Source organism: Phasianus colchicus, chromosome 20 (assembly GCF_987193195.1).
Source record: "Phasianus colchicus chromosome 20, bPhaCol1.hap1.1, whole genome shotgun sequence".
NCBI lineage: Eukaryota > Metazoa > Chordata > Aves > Galliformes > Phasianidae > Phasianus > Phasianus colchicus.
The window spans coordinates 7,846,529-7,867,423 of record NC_143455.1 but is presented as its reverse complement, the minus strand read 5'-3'; the positions used below and the strand labels follow the sequence as shown (position 1 = coordinate 7,867,423).

General features: G+C 37.7%; 1 protein-coding gene across 4 annotated transcripts in view; it reads left to right on the top strand.

The window, feature by feature from the left end:
• The window catches only part of CEP112 (centrosomal protein 112), a 139,759-nt gene that overhangs the window by 36,100 nt on the left and 82,764 nt on the right, over window positions 1-20,895 (top strand). For 3 of the 4 annotated variants that reach the window (XR_016459126.1, XM_031598830.2, XM_090122079.1), the window contains exons 17-19: window positions 1,157-1,236; window positions 14,026-14,161; window positions 17,244-17,351. Coding sequence is in view for 3 of the 4 variants with exons in the window: in XM_031598830.2 (XP_031454690.1) it covers window positions 1,157-1,236; window positions 14,026-14,161; window positions 17,244-17,351 (324 nt within the window). In the remaining variant the exon portion in view is untranslated. The remainder of the gene's footprint in view (window positions 1-1,156; window positions 1,237-14,025; window positions 14,162-17,243; window positions 17,352-20,895) is intronic. The other variant, XM_090122078.1, reaches the window with a different exon arrangement.

Here is a 20,895-nt window from a genome sequence, read left to right as displayed (position 1 = left end):
GTCATTATTTTTGAGTCTGTTTTAACCATTGACATCTTGAAGCGTGGGTATGGTATAAAACCATAAAATGCTATAGATTGGCCCATAAAACACTAAAACCAAGCTTGCCTTTAAGTAGAGGAATCATGAAGTCTCTGATGAAATCTGTTCACTTAAGTACATACCCATTATCTAATAATCTTTATTGGTCTACAGTGGCTATTGCCTGCTAGGATATTTAAACATCAAACAAATAATAGGTAGTAACCCTAAATGTCACTGTTTGATTAAATGTGCTTATCTGCTGAATCAGGAACCAGTTAGGCTAAATGGTTTTACAAGCAAAGGAAACACCTGCTTTTTATAAATAATCTACCACTTGTTTTCCAAACATTCAACTAAGTGTAAGAACAGTGATGGATTATTACTGAGAGCCATTCTTGAGCCAGCTTTTATATATGTGTGTAACTTAGCCAAGATTGGGAATACCTTCTTCACTCTCTGGACATCCCATCAATATTGAGGCTCTTTGACATGATCTGGACAGTAAACACCTGTGTAGTAATGCTCACAGTAGTGAAATTCCATAGTATCATTATTATGAAAAAAATTCATGGCACCTTCAATTGGGTATGTGCCTATAATTCAGTATTATGTTTCCTACACTTATGAGCATGCTGTTAATCTAAGAACAAATAATGTCTTAGCAACTTAATAAAAGGTAACATTGCAAATGATTGTAGATGAAAAAAAAAATTCCTACGCTCCTCTTCCTTTAAAGTAAAACATGGTTGGTAAGTCACATCATGACAATGTTTCTTAAGCAATCCTAAAAGTAAAGCAAGTTCTTGCACTTAATCTGCCTGTGGAAAAAGGAATTGTGAAAGCCTATGGTTTGCACCATACTAGGGGAGGTTGCTAAATGCTGAAGCAGCTTTCCTCATCTGAAAAATGCTTTGAAAACATCTGTTACTGGTTATTGAGCTAAGGAGGTAGGAGTCAGATTTAATTCACTGGTTGTTGCGACTGTATTGCTGTATAACAAGATAGATAGGTAGTTGTCTATATCAATACTAAAGAAATACGTAAAACAAATACTGTTTAGAATTTTAAAATAACATTTTTATATCAGGCTTTGTTTTACCTGAAATATGATTTTTTTTCTTTCAAATGGTAGATCCTTGGCATCCGGAATGATCTTGATAAAGAAAGAGGGGATGCCCAGAAGAAAATTCACAAACTGGAGGAGACTTTGAAGTGAGTGAATCTGAAATAATTGTTGAAACGTCTGTAGATTTTTCAGTCAAACTTAGTAAGTAAATGTATGCTTGGTGTTGTCTAACCACCTTGTGATAATTGGTCTGAGTTCTATTCCCATTGTAAATCTCTGTCTTTGGGATATTAGCCAAAACAGAGACAAAAAACCAAACCACCCAAGTTTTTTCATTTTTTAAGTGGAGAGACAAAATGAGATTAAAGCTAGTGATTTCAGCTCATCTTTCCTTGTCAAATAAATGAAACCATTTTCAGTTTAGAATGGATACATAACAGACAATCTACATGGAAGATGAGTTGCTTTGGACTATTTTGGAGGAGAAGATGAATTTGAAAAATGTATATTTGAGCCCAAGGCAATAAATACTGGTCTGCTGTGTCGTGTACAGTGCCATCTCCTGTCTGATACTTAAGGTATTTATGATTTAGGAGAAGCCGTGAGATGTTCCTCAAGTCTGAGGAAAAAACTTCAGTCTTGGTTTTCATCTCAGAAATTATATTCAACCTCTGTTTAGTATGAGGTATTTGTCATTCAAATAGCCATAAATTACATCTGCAATGTGGATTTTACTTCTTTGATGCCACACGTTTTTGTGTCAAGCAGTTATTTTTCAAATCTGACCAGGATTCAGAGGAATGGTACAGCAGAGATGCTTTTCATTACCTACCGTGGAACAATACTCTTGCTAACCTTGTACATTACAAAACTAATTTGGATGCAACAAGTTTGATATTCTCTGAGCAGGAGTGGTTTACATACACCAGATGCACATATGACAAGATTATCTCTTGTTACGCTTCTTCCCTTTCTGACTATGTAAAATATTTCCACATGTTTAGACAGTTTAAAATAAAAATTCTGGAAATAATTTCTAAGAATAACAGATTATTCCAAAACAAATGAGAAGTTCTGTGAAAAGCTACTCAGTTAAATGTAATGATATCTTATCTAACCTCATAGAGGCATTGGGAAGTCACAGGCATGAAGTTTGTATTCCTTTGTTTTTATCATCTCGCAGATATTTAGCATCAACAGAGAATATTTTAAATCGCTACAGGAATTAATACCAACTCTAGCATTTAATCTTTAAATTCTTTGCAGTGTATCTTTTTAACTTTAGAGAAATTACATTGTTTATCAACTGTATGGGAACTGCTGAACCTCTGATTGATCACCTGAGGTGAGCAAGGAGTCAGCCACAGGAGCACAGGTGAAGGCAATTCACCTGTGCTGTAGGAAGGGGTGGAGCCTGGCTCCACCTCTCCCAGACCCATTTAAGAGCTGATTACCAGTGGGGAAGGATCTCTTCTGGAGATCCACTCCACTGGAGTTTCATGAGCAAGCCCAGGATTTGGGTAAGTGTCCTGTCTTTTCTGCTTTGGTGTGATAACTTCATAGCCAAGCTCTCTGCTATACTGTAACATCAGTATATTCATTGATTGTACACTCAACTAAACTTGATCTTTTAATATTTTAACATCTGATTCATTTATAATGTTATTTGTAAGCCGTGGAAGCTTACAAATGGAAGATAATTAATACCACTACATATCAGCTTACAGTTACTAATATTAACTATGTTTAATACAGTAAGTATGAATTTTCAGTCTTCTGGCTGCTTGGAACTGATTCCCCTCCTGGGTGCTATTATTGCAGAATAAACATGGTAGTGCTCTCCTTCAGGCAATATTTGTAAAGTGGGTTAGTGGCCTGTAGATTTTGAACTTTTTTTTAGTTAACAGCACTGTAATGAGAAGCTCAGCAGATAGCTGAAGAGGTCCTAATTTATTTCAGATATTCCTTGACTGTAATTAAGCTTAGGTTTAATGTTTGGGTTAGAGTAAGGATACAAAGAGCCCAGATTACTAGCGATGTTTCAAGGCCCACGTTGCTCAGAATGCGTTGACAGAGAGCAGTCCCAACCTTCTGCTTTGTGTGAATGATCCTTTTGCTTAAAACTGAGGTCAGCCCTGTGGGAAAACATCTCAATTTCAGAGGTCACATACTCTTTATTAACGTCTATACTACTGTTGTTTTATAGCAGTGGTTTGGGGTTAATTTTAAAGTTAGTAATGGAATTAGTATTGTAAAGTATTAGTAAAAATGAGCTTTCATTCTTGTCTTTGTTTGGATGGAATCAGAAGTTGGAAGAACCATCAAGGCTGATTTGTGCTCCAAGAGATTAAAAATATTCTCCTGATAAGTATATTGCCCTTGTACCATAACCCCAGCACGTATTCTTTTGACCATTTCTTTCAGACTGCAACTGTGGAGCAAAAGCTCTGCATTCTTAGTTCCTCCAAAAGGATCTCCGGACACTTCTCTCCTATTGAGACTGAATTGCTAGAAGTAAATGACCAGAATGTATTTTTGGCATAAGAAGTAATATTCCTGATGGTCTGTTCAGCTTTTATTGCAAATGAAGGCAGCTACAAAACGTAGACCTTAGAAGTGTAAATGGCTTGCTATATGGTACAGATGATTCACTGCTTTGGCATCTATACATTTCTGATCACAGAAGTGTCAGTACATGTGAATGTCAGGAACAGACTTGCTGCAGGCCTGATATAGAGGAACAAGGCTGACTTTCTGGAAGCCAAACCTTTAGTACCAGCATGCGCCCTTCCCTGGTTCCCTGGAAGTGCTGGAGGTCAGGCTGGGCAAGGCTTTGGACATCCTGATCAAGTGGAAGGTGACCCTGCCCATGGCAGGGACCTGGAACAAGATGATCTTCAAAGTCCTTTCTCAGCCAAACCATTCTGTGATTCTCTCTCTAAACAATATGTCTGTATGCATTTATATACAACATGTCTGTGAGTAAGAAATACAGTAAGCAGTAAGATTTTTGTCAGAAAAATTGTTATTCCTGAAGATTTCTTTCCATTGCTGCAGAAATAAGCATATTTAGAAGTCTCTTGCTATTAGATGAAATCACAAGATCAAATGTTTTATGTGAAAAGGCTTTGTTTTCTTGTATTTTTTTGACTACTTGCAGAGCTACAACTGATTAAGTAATTACAAGCTAAAGCAGACAGTGAAACTTTAGAAAACAACCTCATCTTCCTTGACATGGGTGAAAATACAGTTCACTGTCCTCAGTGGAAATGATGCCTTGTGGAATTGCAGCTCAGAACCTCGTAGGTGCATCAGTGATTTCTCATGAACTACTTTGATCTGTATGCGCTTTGATTCTGAAATGGCCACAGGATTGTATCTTGAGCAGCTATGCAGCTGCAAACACACACAAAGGGAAGTGGTAGGCATTTTAGCATTTTATTATTCTTATTAGTTTCATTTTTTTCCCATGATATGACAGCAAAGTGCTATTGCAGTTTCAACACTACCCGTACCCAGATGAATAATGAAAGTGGAGGGAAAAAAAAAAGTATAATTCACTTTAAATAAATGATGCCAGAGGTTTTATACTGAATAGATGTCTACAAAGTTTATGGAAGTTTTTGACAAATATTTTGCAAAAGAATTGTTCTAATACTCATGATTATTGGTGGGGACTTGTAAGTATAAATTTCATATTTTGTTTAGTACTGCACATCACAGGCGTTGCCTGATAGCAAAAATGGCTGTAAGAAGTGCTCCCATTTTTTTGTAAGGAAAGTATTTAAACTGCATTTATTTAATAACAAAATATTACGTAGAAAGCATCTGTGCAGTTATTGAGGGGAGAAGGTTTTCTCTCGATTTGCTTTTGTTTGGTCACATATCTTTATGACTCCATGGATGTATAAAGTTTCTCCATCTCAAGATGCAGCTTTAGAATAAATTATAAACGTATCTGAGAAATGAGGTTATCTTTCTTCCTAACTCTCAATGTCTGTTACCTTCATGGGAGTGCAGACCTTTCTGCTGCTGTTTCTTGGAATAAAGCTTGTGATGATTCTCACGTACTAAAAATAATCACAGGATCTGATTTAATGCTTCTGAGTTTGCCTCTCTTGTATGGGAATTAATATTTTCACTATGCTGCAGAAATGCAGCTTTCTCAAGATCTGTTCTGAAGTACAATTGAAGGAAATGAGTTTTATAGAGTGATTCTTATGACACATTAGATGGAATGTCGTATCTACAGCTGCAGGTGTTGCAACCAAACATTGAAGTGACAAGCAATGAGTTGACACTACCTACAGTTAAATGCTTCATACCATTCTTCCTCTCAATCTTTACCACTTTTTTAAAACCTGCCTGTAGAGCCAAATCTCTGAGCTTTGTGAGTGGTGATGATACAGAGCAAACGTTTAGCAGCTGGTTTATTGAAAGTCACTCAATAAGATTGTTTGTTTACATAAGAAACTGGCAACACCTCTCTTCTCCAGTGCTTCTTTGCTCCTTTTCATCTGAGCATGGTTAAGACTGTTGTGAGGAAAAGAGATAAAATCTGAAACCAACAGAGCTGCTCTTATCTATTAGCAGATTTGTATTTTTAGAATGGTTGTTAAGTTATGTGAGTGCAGTTTTAAAATATTTTCTGATTTGTTTATGATGGCAGAGCAAAATGTTTCAAAATCTTTTCAACCAAAGGCATGGTATGAAGATGGATCATGGCAGTAGAAATGTAATGAAGTACAGAAAGTAAAGCAATTTACAAGTATGTATGGGGATAAAAGTATACGTACACATACATGGATCTTATGTTTATGCTGAATCTCTCCTACTTTTTCCTACAGCTGTGGCTTTGCAATGACTTGTTTTTCATAGCATAGCTTTCTTTTATATGTGAAGAGAAAGTCCAGATGTTGTTTAGTCTAAATGAGTCTCTTCTCTTTGTTCATAATTGTAACACGATGGGAAGTGCAGCAGAGCAGCAAGGTCCCAGGCTGCAGCAAGTGAGGATTTGCTCAAATGCAACAGCCGTGGGCTGTTGGAAATAATGGGAAGCTGCTGCTTACCTGTGGAAGGGCTCAGGTATGCAGAAATCTCCAAAGAGATCCCCTTGCATCCACTGCCAGCCCTTAAAAAAGGTCTGGGAAGGGCTGGCTCCATCCCTTCTGCTCACTCAGCTGCATTGCATACACCTGAGCTCCCCTGGGTTGGCCCTGCCTTTCTACCAGATGCTCCATCACTGCTTCAGGCCCTGACTCAGCATTTCCACTGCAATAATAAGCAAAAACACCAAATTTTAGTACTGGAAGATCTATGCAAGAATCTTTTAGCAATCTCTTGAAAAACTCCCTTAGTCTTTCTATTACTCTTATCTAAGTTATTAAAACAAGGAGAACATAAGAAACATGAAGGTACATAAATCTGAGATAAAGTGATGGTATACATAATGCATCTTAGCTAATAAAAAAACAAAACAGATAATGGCAAGAACAAATAAAAACCAGAAGACACGTGGCAGGGGGAGAAGGAATAAGTAGCAGTGAATCTAATTGCTTTTAGTTTTCAGGCTGCAGTTGCATAATTGTGTATTTACTATTATAGTAGATGACAGTGTTTTGAAAAAAAAAATGGAATTTGAAATATTATTTTAATTCACTTGTGATTTATGATGGATCTTGAGATTTACTCCCAGACCTTTGGGCATTTTATTTTAAACAAGTCCTTCTTTAAAATGCAAATTATAGGGAATATATCGCTTGGATTTCCTGTAGAGGAGGATGTGACAAATATCACTGCATACAGTAAGATACAACTGCATGAGAATCATCCATATGATGATAAATAAATGCAGTGATAACTTTAACCATAAGGGCTGTTTTCTTTTTTGCTGCTCTGTGCTGAATGCAGATTCTCAGTAACTGCTTGTTCTTAATGTTTTTAGGATAATTGCCTAAGTGTAGTTATTTTCCTGCAGTTAATTCAATTTTTCCTTGAAAACGAAGTACTTGTGTATGGAGAAATTCTTGTAGGAATGGAAAAGCTATTACTATTTAAAGCAGGAAATAATTAAAGAAATACGAGAAGCCATTGTCTGTAATTCCAAATGTTGCAATAAAGAGCATTATTAAGAGTTTATGCTCATGTTCATTGTGTTCATCATTCTCTTTTATTAAAAATATTTCATGTTGTCTGGCTACAACAGTTGCAATATGGTGAGAAAGGCAGAGCTTGTGATTTAGGAGCAGCATAATGCAAAGTGGCTGAATAGTTTAGAGACAGTTTTACTCTTTAAGACGGGGTTGTGGTCTTGGGTTGTTTTTTTTTGTGTGTGTGTGTTTTTATTTTTTCCTCTCTAAGAATCAGTGGAAAAACAGCCAGCTGTTCTCCACTTGGTGCTCTGTTGGAGCATCTGAAACCTTTTAGAGCCAAACCAGTCAAAGTTTCCAGCATATTGTAAACATTCCTTTAGCTCCAGTGAACATGCTGACATAACCCTCACTCTAGGGGGCACAATGTAAAGTATGAGCAGAGGACAAAAAAATGTGGTAGCTTTATTTAATAGTCTCACTTAAAAGAAAACCTAAAGTGTTCTATTAACTATTTACAGCCTTTCATTTTCTTTCACCAGTTTCTCTGGAGACCCACTGGCGATAATGAAATATGTATTTAAAAAAAACCTCCAGTTATACCAAAAAAAAGTGGCTTGATTTGTAGCTTTTGTCTACGCTCAGCATATACTCATGTCCCTTAAGATGATTATAGATCCATTACATCCTTTTAAAGGTATTGACTAAGGAAATGCTTTGCTATGACATATAGCTGTATAAAGTGAGAAGTATTGCCTTATTAGATGAACAGTGCATGGTGCTATAATGCAGAGTTTCTGCTGAAGCTGATATTGTAATAATTAATATAGTTAAGGGCTATAGTGATCTCAGTAAGTGAATGTATAAATACTTACGACAAAGGTCAGAATCACCCTCTTATTATTCCAAAAAAGCTTCCCTTTGATATTAGCAGATCTTTTATATTCAGTGCAATATACTTCAAGGCTACAGTGCCCAAAACACTGTTGAAATGAAGAGTCTTTTGTTGGCCAAAGGAAGTCTGATTCAAAGAATGTCTTCATTACTTTTTTACTTGTTGCCAGGCAGACTTCAATGACATTTGGTAATCTTGAGCCTACTTCTACTTTTTTTGCTTACTCAGTGCAGCTTTCTTTCAGTTACATCAACAGCAGAACCAACCTTCATTAAGAAATGAAAGTTAGTATTTCTTATATGCTTCTATTGAAAAAATAACATTTAAAACCATGTCTGCCACACTGGTGGGCATGAAGAAGCAACTGATGAGCTGTGTAAGTGCTCATCATTCCTTGGTATTGAGTTATGATATAGTCCATTACAACATGGATATTACAACAACCTAAAATATCACAGCCCTAAAAATAATTGCCTTAATATACAAAATGACTAAATGAATACTGGATGCTTGCATCTCCTCACTTCTGATAGGCTTAGTTTTTTCTGAGTCCTCATTCAGAAATGGTATGATTGTCTAAGGGGAGAAGAGCAACAAGATTAGTGGGGACTTTTTTATTAGTAGAGGTGTTTTGACCCAAGTTGTAGACCTCCTTGAAATAATATATTTGGCATTCTTTAAACTGAAGTAATTAGCTAGATATTTCACTTAAAATTCTGTTATGGAAAAAAAATTGGAGGCAGTCTTAATACTGTTATTTAATCCTCGTAATCTTTGACTTCCAGCCACTGTTGGCACTATCACTCATACCATCTTGCTGTTCTTTGATTCTTCTTGCCTGGCTCTCCTCCTCTTTAGGATGTTCTCCCCCATGGGTTGTCCTTGAGATGGTTTGTTTTATTCCGCTCCAGGCTTCTGTGGTACAGCACTGTTCTCTGATCCTCATCTTTTCCTTTTCTGTACCTCTTCTTTGGGTAATCTCATGAATCTGTTTATCTGTGCTGCTGAGTTACTGGTCCACCTTTTAATTACAGACTCATCTCCTTTTATCTAAGCAGTGATCCACACTCACTTCTCTTATTCTCACCTCTCTTATTCTCCACTCCATGCTCTGCTGACTGAGGTTTGCCTGACATCTCAGCCCATGAAAGCCACACCATTTAATCAATGTCCTAATCCTCCGTTTTGGATAACCAAGCCTCTGTGGCCTTCCATATGTGATGCACCTAAATCTTGTGGACAGTTTCTGCAGTGTTTAGTTAAGTTACACCACTTTTCTTTCCAGCCACGTTCACAACGCTTACCCAGGCTTTTAACCCACATCTCATTCATCACTGTGCAGTTGCTGTTTTTATTCTGTTTGCGTAGCACCTAACACAGCAGTACCCTGTCATTATTATAATGAGGAATAGTTATAATAATTATTACTGTGTTTGAACAATATCTGGTAAATTTGTGAGCTGCTCATTTAGAATGTAATGTATTATTCCTCCTATTTCACTGACGTGTGATATTACACACATGGAATATTTACTCTAAATGCATTAATGACTCTAAGTAGTGGTTTACTTTAATGTTATCTTGTGATTTATTTAAAACATAAGTATATGGTTTAAAATGATTGATATTTACAATACAATTATTACAGTTTACTTGAAGGAAGGCAGACCAGCTTTTTGATGTTAACATCTCAAATTATGCAAAATGTAAACAATTTATAAGTGGATTCATACTTCTTCTCATCAGGACAGGCTCATCTTGTGCTTAAAATCAGAGAGTGAAAGATAAAATTGTTCTCTACCTTATATTTTTTTTTCTTTGAAATGATGAAACAAGTTAGAATGCTTTCTAACAACTTGGAAATATTAAAGTGCCCAGGGACAGGATAGGGATGATGTTTTGAAGGCAATAAATATTTCAGCTTCACATTTCAGTCTTTCTTCTTCATTCCTTTGATCTGGCTTTGGTTTAGTTATCATTCCGCCTGAATGACTTCACACTGTCTTTCTTCCTCTCCACACCAGAAAGAAGTGTTCTGCACACATCCCGTATGTTTGGGGGCTCTCTCTGTAAGAGCATTGTTGTTCCTCATTGTTTGCTGGTGATAACTGCCTCTGTAAGATGCACAAACTACAGCTAAGATGGATGTGTATAGGGCCAGTATATAATTTACACAGAAAGCTGGTAGTTAACTATCACTGTTACAAATAGTAGAGCGTGAGCAGTAAAATGGTGTATTTCAGCATTTTTCTGTAGCAGCAAACTAAAGCAGGAGCCTTTTCTTTCTACAAATGTGGTACATTATGCCTTAATACATCATATATGTGGATAAAATAGTCTTCACATCTAGAAGGTGTGTTGCGTGGTGCATTTCATGGTCATCACGTGTAACTGAGTGGCAGTGCCCTGAATCTTGCATTTGGCTATCTATTGGTAAAGGGCTGCCTTCGTGGAGTCCTGGAGCAGGGTGAGATGCTCCGAGGTCAGACTGTGGGACGATGGGACGGCTGCTGTAAGGTCTGTGTGTGGGAGTGTCTGTATCCAGCACAGGTACTCGAGTATTTGTACATAAAAGATACCAATGTAAACTTCCTGCATTTTTCTTCTGCGTCTATGGTGAAAGTTGTTTTTTACTACATAGGTTGCTGTGTTTTAGATTGTCTGGCGAGATGCCATCATGCTAAACTTTTAGAACATTGAGACTTTCACAACCTATTACTTTTTCCTATTACTGAGAAGCCCTTTAAGCTCTGCCCAGGGTGCTCGTGTGCAGATTTGCCACTGGGATGTGAAACTTTGGCCACAGAAGTTGTCTACGTGTGGCTCCAGGGGTACTTGTTTTGTGCTTAATGCAATCTAAGGCATTTAAATCTGTTGAAGACAGGGTGAGAGAGGTGCTGCTCCCACTCCTTGTTTGTTGCTGATCAGCTTTCCTCTTTGTATAGGGCCTGGTGAGAACCTTTTGGCTGGAGGACCCTGCAAATAATACTGCTGGTTCATGCTACATTTGCTGGAACATCTTGAATTTATTTAACCTCTCATGTAAATCACTGCCTTGCCCTGTGTTTCATTAACTTGCAGTGCTGAAGTGTCTTACTGCGTTCAGTTGTTACCTCTTGGAAGGCAAAGCAAGGAAAATATTTCTGATTAAGCATGAAGAGGTATTCAAGATGTTTATATTTGCCACTTATCAGTCAGCTTCAGAGTGCTGCTTTCTAAAACTGCAATTCTGGACTTCACAGTCCACTTTCACTGAGATGGTCTGTGCTGTGTAAAATTGCTAATTCTGTTGCCATATCCTTTATATGCTGAAACAAGAGGAATTTGATGCTTTTAAAACTGGGGACAAAGAGTAAATTCACACTATTTTTATATTCAAGCCAGCTCAGCTTTAGGGGATTTAAGTGATGTAATTGTATTGTATTCAGCCCCACAACTAAACCAACTGAAAAAAAAAGTCTTCAAAGTGAATATTTCAGTGCTTCATGCTAGGCACATTGCTCAGTGGCTTGGGGAAAAAAAAAAGTGGAGCTTTTCTTATATTTGTGAACTGCAGTCCATTGTTGTGCATGTTTTCTCAGCTTCTGTACAAATCTTAAACACAGAAAGTAGAGTTTGCTCCCCCATCCTAAAGAAAATAACACAAAGAATTGTTCCTAGTTACAATGAGGTGTTACATCTATTCATGGCGTTAAGTCCTTAAATGAAAGGGAAATGCATAAATCCAATCCTGAAAAGTTTATCTTGTAATATTTCAAAATAAAAATAGACTCCTTGGGAAGGAGATGCGTACATCTGGAGGCTTGCTAGGAGCACAAGGACTGGCATCTTCTCCTTTTATGTTTAAATCTGTTGCATTTCCATCTGCCTGGGCTAAAAATGTTCTTCCAGTGCCTCTTGACAGTTAATCAGTGTTGGAATAAGCTTTGGTTTTGTTTTCTATGTGGAGATAGAAGTATTAGATGTATTTTGTGGGGAGGAGGAAGTGTTATGTTGTGCTCATAAACAAATGAAGGATTGCTGGGAGATGGTGATGCATTCCCCTCTGTTTCCTCTGGGGCAATGCTCAGCTGCTGCAGGATGCTGAGCCACAAGGATCTCAGAAAGTCCTTCATTCTCTTCGTATTCATTCTCATGAATTCCTATAGATTTTTGCTATGGGAGAAGGTAATGATGTGCTCAGTGTACCTCAGCATCCAGCAGCTAACACCTTAAGAAGTTCTATGCTCAGCAGCATAGTTCTAGTTATGTGCATTTCAGGGGAGCCGTGAAGCCAGGGGCTCTGCAGTTAGGATCAGTGCATCAGCTTACTTGGACCATGCTTACCTTCTGAGAACTGTCTGAAGGTTTTTGTAATTGCACTTATGATTGTGATTTTTAGATCCTTTCTGATAGAAGTGTAAATCCTAAGTAATGTTTGTGCCATTTGGATTTAGACAGAATAAAACACACACATCCTTAGCCATAATCACCAAAATGAGAATGTGATGCAGGAGTTTTTTGTTTTGGCCCAGTTTCTGCCAGGTAAAAAAGGTATTTTGCTAATGAAAATATCAGTTTATTTATAGACAACAGAATAAATTAGGCATAAGGAGGGTTCCAAAATCAAATAGTTTTCTTCAAATATGCGTGATGGAGAAAAATATGGTGAACAGTAAGGTGCTTACTCAGGGCTTGTGGCATTTCTTTAATAGCCTTGCTAATAGAATTACCCTGGCTCTCCTGCAAATGGGCACTCAGTGAAGATGTAGGATTACATCCTTTGTCCCGTTGTTAAAGGCTGGTATGAAAACCACGGAAGAGGATGTGAATGCTGTAAGTTTGGGATTGGCAGCTTCCTGACCTTTGTAAAAGGCTCAGTGCTGTAACAGCCAGTGCAGTGCTGGCGAGGTGACAGGCTAGATGAATTAGCTGGTCTTTTCCATCTCTTGTGTGTCAGATTCTTTGTTTTATATGGAAATAATTTCTGTCAAAGTGGGAAATTTATCATGAGGTACTTCCTCTGCCTGCAAAATGAAAATGTCAGCCACAGATCTATTTGAATGTGTCTTCTGTTATAAACCACTGGTGGAGCCAGCTCTGTCCATTGATAGCACCATTGTGTCTGCACGTTTTGACACAGTCAGGCAGCTCCACTGCCCTGTGATAACAGAGTTATCCATGCTTCCCAATTGAATCAGAATTTTCTTCTCTGATGTGTCAGTATGGTGGCATGTGTCCATTTTTTAGGTGTATATATGTGTGCACGTATGTCCATAAAATGTTGTGTATTTTGCTATTGATAAGCTGTCATGTCTCAAGCCCAAACTAATTTCTATCTGTGTTTTAATGCTGATATGCCAAAAAGTATAGGCTGTTAATACGAGCTATCTTTGCATAAAAATTTAACATGTCATTACTTTAAAGGCTGAATAGATATTGCAGCTTTATGGGTTTCTAATATATTAAGAAGGTACCATATGTCAGGCGTTGTGCTGCTTTGCATTTTGATGTATGTCAAGCAGTGAATAATCCTGAATCTTGTCTGAGCAAAGATGGCTCTGGAGTAATTGTTTTTTGTTTCTAATGGAGCAGTGCAATCGTGCCATAAAGCAGTTCATTTAAATACTATCAAGGCAATGCACTTTTTAAGGTGAGATTTAAAAGGAGGAGGTTATAGCCCAGGTAGCAAGCCATCCACGTCAGCGTGGACTTTGAAGGTGGAGGTATTGTCAGAGGCTATGAATGCTATGTTTAGGCTCGTGGAATTTGACAAGGGAAAGTGAAAATAACTGTAGACTTCTATTCCCTTCTTCAAAGTATTGCTAAGGGAAGTTTGGCAGAAGCTGGGACAGGAAATTGAAATCTGAATACTATTTTAAACTGATAGGGTTAAAGGCCTTTCTTTTACACTAGCACACTTGTTCTTTTATTTGATACTTGTACTCTGAAAATTTTCTGTGACTTTCTAGGGAGAAGGAGGAGCAGCTGACTCGGGTGACAGAGGTACAGAGGCTGCAGGCCCAGCAGGCAGATGCTGCCCTGGAGGAGTTTAAGCGGCAGGTGGAGCTGAACTCAGAAAAAGTCTATGCTGAAATGAAACAGCAGGTGAGAAGGTCACAATGCCAGCCTTTCTGAAACTCTGTCTCAGTAGGATAGCGTATTCTGATCTTATAATGCCAGAAACATGCTTCACTTGATAGTGCTACATCAAAATCTTTCACAATGTAGTGTCTTTGCTAGCAAGTCAAAAAGGGATGTTAGCGGTTGTTTCATCTTTCTAACAAAGCCAGAATTGTCATTGTTATAAAGGTATCTGCAGTTATGATACTGATTAGGGATTCTTTAAGAGTGAGTCTATAAAGTGTTAGTTTATACACCCCTACAGAACAACGTTTATAATTTTTCCACTTAATTGTGTGTCTCTTCCCACTCTTTTCGGAGCAACTCTGCCTTCTGTTAATGAGGTGTTGTAATCAGTTTGAGCCTAAACAGGAGCAGAGCCATTGTGCCTGCTGTCATTCATGGGCAGGCAACAGTAAAATCCATTTTTCTGTCCCTGAAATATAGTAGCAAGAATTTATGTCTAGAGATTTTAGTGCCTTAAATTCCTTATAGAATAATAGTTCAGCCAGTGTCTCTTGTGTTTTAAAGATGCATTGTGATGAATGAAATAAGGAATAAGTGACAAGTGATCAAAAAGGAGAGAACAGAGTCTTTTCCTAACTAGTTCATGTGATTGAAATCCCTGTATGCATCTCAAGCTTGTAATTCTACCTGCCCATATGCTTGCTTTCCAGTTTCACTTACCATAACCAAACCTTGTTGTTGACACTGCAGTGTGGTGGTGTACTGGTTTTCTGAGGATGGCAATGGACAGTGGTGAGGTTTTTGTCAAAAAAGAAACAAAATAAGTTTCTGTCACAAAGCTACACACCCGTTCCTTACTGAAGAACTGCCCGAAATTATATTGTAAAGATTATTTGATATGTAAAAAGCTATGAATAGCTCTATCTATGAGGATATTGTTTGCTACTACCAAGCATCAGTGGAGCTCTCTGAAATGGTGTTTGTTTTAATATTCCTTGGAATGAAAAGAGCTGCCTTATAGGGAAGAGTTACTGACACAGAAATGGAAAAAAGGGTTAAATAACAATTTCAGTAAAATTGGGAAAGAATTTGGAAAACTTAATCAATTGTCATTTAAAAAATGCATTAAATTTCATCTGAGAAAGTGTTTTGGAACATTTTGAAAATAAGATTTACTGTACTCCAGGAATCTGCCATAGAGTTATTTTGTCCCTCGTGGAAGCAGTAAGTTATACTTTACAATTGAGCAGTAGTGTTTTACAGCAACCAAGGTTCAAAGATGAAAGAAGCAGTGCTGGAGCTGTCTTCGTAGTTTGTCCTTTCCCATCCTTCTGCACGTGCCTGCTCTTTAGAATCACCTATTAGATCATAACATAATGGAAAATTCTCTGCTTTTTTTTTGTATTTAGGGGGAACGAATTACTTACAAATCAAAATCTGTAGTAGCTATAGCAACACTGCTTTTAACTACACTAGGAATGCTGGGCTTCTGAAATCTTTTTTGTGTGTGGTATGGTGAAGTTGCTTATGGAGATGAGTAGAACGGGGTGGTGTGGCACTTTTGCTTCTTGTAATCAATATTTGATTCATTCATTTGGCTCAGTGATTTTTTTTTTACCATCTGCTTCCTATTTTGTTGAGTTTCTGATTACTGAGAGCCACCTGATGCCCCTCAGTGGGTGAGTAGTACATTTTTAACTGCCAGATCTGCAGTTTTTCTAATAGTAGCTAGGAAAAAGGCATAGTAGATAGAGTGCATTGTGGTTCTCCAGCTCTGGTGTTTCTTGGGCTTGGCAAATGATGATCAGGAGCTTCCCTTGCACTTGTAGGAAATGTGAACCTTTCCTAATGATTGAAGATCATAAGCCCTGTAGAGTTATAGGATCTTTGCATATGTTTTTACTATCTCATCTTTTAGAATGCTTTCATTCTCTTGAAAAGTACTTCTTTAGTAAAAGATCAAGATCTTTTATTTTTCTATGTTTATTAATCTTAGTAAAGTCTGGCTATGGAAGTGCGACTCAAGAAAATTTGCAGGTGAAAGAAATCTTCATAAAATATTCAGAGGCCCCTTTTCCTAACAGCAGATTGTAGTGAGGTTCAAGGATTACTGAAAAGATGGTTCATTTTGTTCTGCTTTTTTTCCTACACTGCCCAAATGATTCCTTGTCCTACACCTTCCTCTCTTGCTGCAGTATTTTTTCATGAGAACTCTTCTCTCTCTCTGACCGCTGCCTTTTCTCCTCTTTATTTGGCTTAGAAGTGACGTCCAGACCAACTGGCAAAGACATCTATTGAAGACAGAGTGCTCCCTTAGGCCAAACAGAATTTTGGCTTGTGGTTCAGGAATTCAGGCATTTCTTCTTTGTGCAGCAGATGGACATGTGGCAGCAGTGGTCCTCCTGACAGCTATATTCCTTTTCCTTTCTGTCGCATGGAGGGAGGCGGTTTATTTGCTGCTTGTGTTGGGACCTAGATCTGAAATAGCTGATGAGTATTCACTGCAGCATAGCACTGTATACATATTCCCCTGGAAACATGCCTGATGCACAGCTAACAGTTGTGCTTTTGATACAAAAGCCTTTGTTAATTGGGTTATAAAATTGCTTCCTTGATGCCGTGTGCTGGAATGCATGGGACTCATTATTCATAGGCGATGAGTATCTTCAGGGAACTTTACTTGCAGCCAAATAATTCCCTTTTAAGTTATTTTACTGATTTAATGTAAACTTTAAATGTGTAGTTTGTGCGCTGACTCACGCATTGCTTCTCTAGAATTACCACAGGCAATGTATTTTTAAATGAAATATATTTGAGTCTTAAATTTGTCCAGAAAAATATTCAGTTAATTTTAATGGGATGTTTACTACTGTCAAGTGAGAAACAGCCTACGGTTTGTGATCAGAGAATGACATCATAAGTGCCTTTAAGTTACTAATGATGCTGTATTCACTGAATATTCATCTTCACTCCATACAAATAATACTATTGTTATTCTCAGCAGGTTCTGTTCAGGTTTTTGATATTTTGCAAACAACTGTGAAAATGCTGGAATGCTATGCCTTTAAAAATAAATAAATGCTCTTTATTTACCATGTAGATGGAAAAGGTTGAAGCAGATCTAAGCAGATCAAAAGTGCTCCGGGAAAAGCAATCCAAAGAATTCTCCTGGCAACTAGAAGAGCTGAAGCAGAGATACGAGCAGCAGGTCAGTCAGCTTGCTCCTTTGGGCACAGGGGAGCAGGGGCAGGTGGAGCTCTTCTCCTGTGACTAAATCCTGCTCTCACTCTGTGTTGCTATTCTTCCTATAACAACAGAGTTTCTAGGTACACAGTTTATGGGAGGGGAGGATGGAGGAGAGACATTCCAAATGCAAAATATTTTTGTTTCCCATTTGCAATCTTTTGTACATCTGCCTCTTGCAAATTGTTTCCAAAGCTTACAGGTGGCAACACCTATTTTCAAAATGACCAGGTGAAAATATTTAAGGTGTTATCTGCTTTTCTTCTTGCTAAGGAATGGTGTTTTTTATCGTTTTTTTTAACATGGTGAGTGTTAATATAAATGTTTCTTTTGGCCCACTGCTAGGGATTTTCTGTATGGCAATGTAATTTCAGGGTTGGGAACCAGTCAGGAAATATTTGGGTGGAAACAAGAAAATTCAGTGCAGCAGTGTTGTGAAGTGCAAAGGGAAAAGATAAATAGAGGCAGATCAATTATTGCATGTCATAGGCTTGAGAGCTGTGGAGCTAGCACAGATGTGTAAGGTGGTGTCTGGTAACATCTGTTAAGATTGAAATCCTTTTCTTGATTACTTTAGGACAACTGTACAGTGGTACAGCAGTGATGCAATTAGTCCATAAGCTTAAAGTTATCTCTTATCAATGTTTTTATGTGAATAGAGGTTTACATTTCCAGCAGGGAAATGCAGTTTCATTTCCTGACCAAGTTTATCTTCCATGCTGGTATGGGAGTGGTGCAGGATTGCTGTACTCAATTCAGAAAGCACTTTTTTGAGTAACTGAGGAATTGGGATCATTCTGAGGGTGCTGAGACAGATCATAGCCAGTGTTTAGGAGAAACAGGAGTGTGTTTTGTGCATAGCTCTACAGTTAACCTTGAATTGAAGATTTTGTTAATTCGGGTCAAGGTATTTTCCTTATCACTCATAATTGTCAACAGTACTAATTGTGATATCACCTGACAGAGGATGCAAAGCTGTCCTGCATAGCAATGAGATGCATCTGCTTTTTTGTGTGTGGATGGTAATACTCATGACTCTTCTATGGCATGGTTCAGGAGTAGTCCGATTTGCAGCATTGTTGGGACTTTTGCTCCTGGATTTTCTGTAGCAGATGAGCCCATTTGTCAAAAGAGTGGGGAGAATTTTATTTTTCTTGTAATTCAGTAGAACTTCTCAAAGGCTAGAAATCAGAAACACATTCCTTAATAAGGAATCGTGGACTCTATTTATTTTTTTATTTGTGTGAAAGACTTTGCAATAAAGGTAAAGTTTAATGTCAGTTAAAGGACACGTTGAAGGAAGGATGATGGGAAGCATTGTGTAGGTGGGTGTCCATCTGAAAGTGGATACTTTTATGGAATATTATGTTCACATCACTCTGGTAGTATGGATGGTTTCTTTTTTTCTCTACAATTCTCAAAATTGGTGGTATGTTTTTAAAGCCACAAGTAAATATTTATTCAAAGATTCTGTTCCCACATCTAGGAATGTGTAGTTATGAACACTAAACTGCAGTTCATAAGATGCTGCAACATTTCTGTTTCTATCAACAAATGGTCATTTATTTTTCACTATGTATGAGAAGAGATAATGTACCATAGAATTTTCTGCCAAATACTTATTCTTTTATGCTCTTAAGGAAAGTGACAATGCTTAGTTTCATGGTTTGGTTTTTATTTATTTTCTTGTACCTTTGTGCCTCAAATTCAGAACTCCTAAATGCTGGATCAAAAAGAAAAAGAAACCCAAAAAGCAAGCAGTGAATGTAGTAGTTTAAACTTTTTTGAGGAATCATTTTACATTCATATTCTGTAACAATGGTGATATTGTGGTTGATATCAGTGAAAACATTTTCCTCCAAAAGGAGCTTTTTGCTGCTTCAATTTGATTTCATTTGAGATGTCCAGAGCTCTTTGGTAAAATGGTATGTAGCCTTCATGAAATAACACTGAAACACAGGAAATGGTTTCAACACTAAACACCTAAACAAGAGCCTCAGAAGAATCTTCGTAGGAATCCTGCATTTGCCCCATTATTTTTTCATTTCTGATGATGCTTCATTTAGAATGTTCTTTGAAAGCTTGAAAGCATGAAAAATGTGACCCTTTCTGCAGGCTGTAACGGGTTATCATTGAAAACTGCCTTCTCTTGCATTGTCATTTCTGCAATATAAAAACTCTTTCAGTACAGCCACAGAATGGTATGAGCTCAGTTCTTCCACTCTTAAATTTCCTTTCAGTAGTTCTAGTAGCTCTCTATGCTTCAGAAATTCTAAGAAGATTGTAAAGCAGACTTTTCCTTGCCTTGTTTTACTACATGCTTCTTCAGTTGTTACTTGTAGAGCAATAGACTGATTTAGACTATTTAAATTGGCAGTAAATTAGAACTGGTGGCACATTTCAGCATGGCTCCAGCAGACTTCCAGTCCAGAAATAAGCTCCCAGCCACATATAGGATACTTCAGCTATCTGAGAAATGTAGTAATTGCTTTAGATGTTCTGCCTCAAGTGTCCAAATGATATTATAGAACAGAATTTATACAGATAGAAGGAAAATTGAGCTTCAGGTTTCCTTGGGGCGGGTTGGCATGGAGTGGCAGAAGAACTGGTAGCCTGCTGGACAGTTCAGTTGTCCATACATTAAATGGAGTTGATAATGAAGATCCAAAAGAACTGATGCGTTTTCACCTCCTCCAACCTGAGAAACATTTTGGAAGTGTAAGATCTTGGATAAAACCACAGCTTTCATCTGCTTTGTATGAATACTTGTCTGTGCTTCACTGTAATCTTCAGTATTGATTTCAGAGAGATTACAGATGTGCATCTGAGCTGCTGGTAATGGGGCTGAAAGATGTCCCTGCCTGCAAATAAATATCAGCTTATTGTGCGTGCGAAACTTCACATCTTTTGTTTCAAAAATTGGGAAGAAGGTCCGACAAAACGATGGAAGTTTAATATTTTATCAACTTTGCCAATTTTCTTTTGAATCTTTGCTTTTTTAGAAGAAGAAATGGGGGGGTCTTGCAGCATTTTGTTCCAGCTGTCACGTGTCGGTATTGCGTTCCAGCTTCATCTGATTCAGCGCCACTCTCTTTTGAAGTATCCACTGAGAACGCTCTTAGAGAGAAGCTGGTGGGTTTTTTCTTTAAATATACTTTAGCTCAACTTTGTTCTACTTGCAGCTGTTAGATTTGAAAGTATATTTTGAAGGGAAAAAAAATAACTCCAACAGTACCACAGTTCCTATCTGCTGGGAGCAGCTGCTTGCGGCACTTCAAAGCCAGTGGACACCACAGTGAAGGCCTCAGCCTTTCCTGCCTTTGAAATGGTTGCAGTATCTATAGTCAGGCTTTATGGCACCATCAGCACAGGAAAAAAGGTTGTTTGGTTTTTTGCAAACCCCCCCACCCTTTTTTGCTTTTTTCTTTTCTGCTTTCTAATGACATTCTCAGCTCAAAATACCTGGGAAGAGTTTCTGCTGCAATCACTTTCTATTAGTTTAAATATCT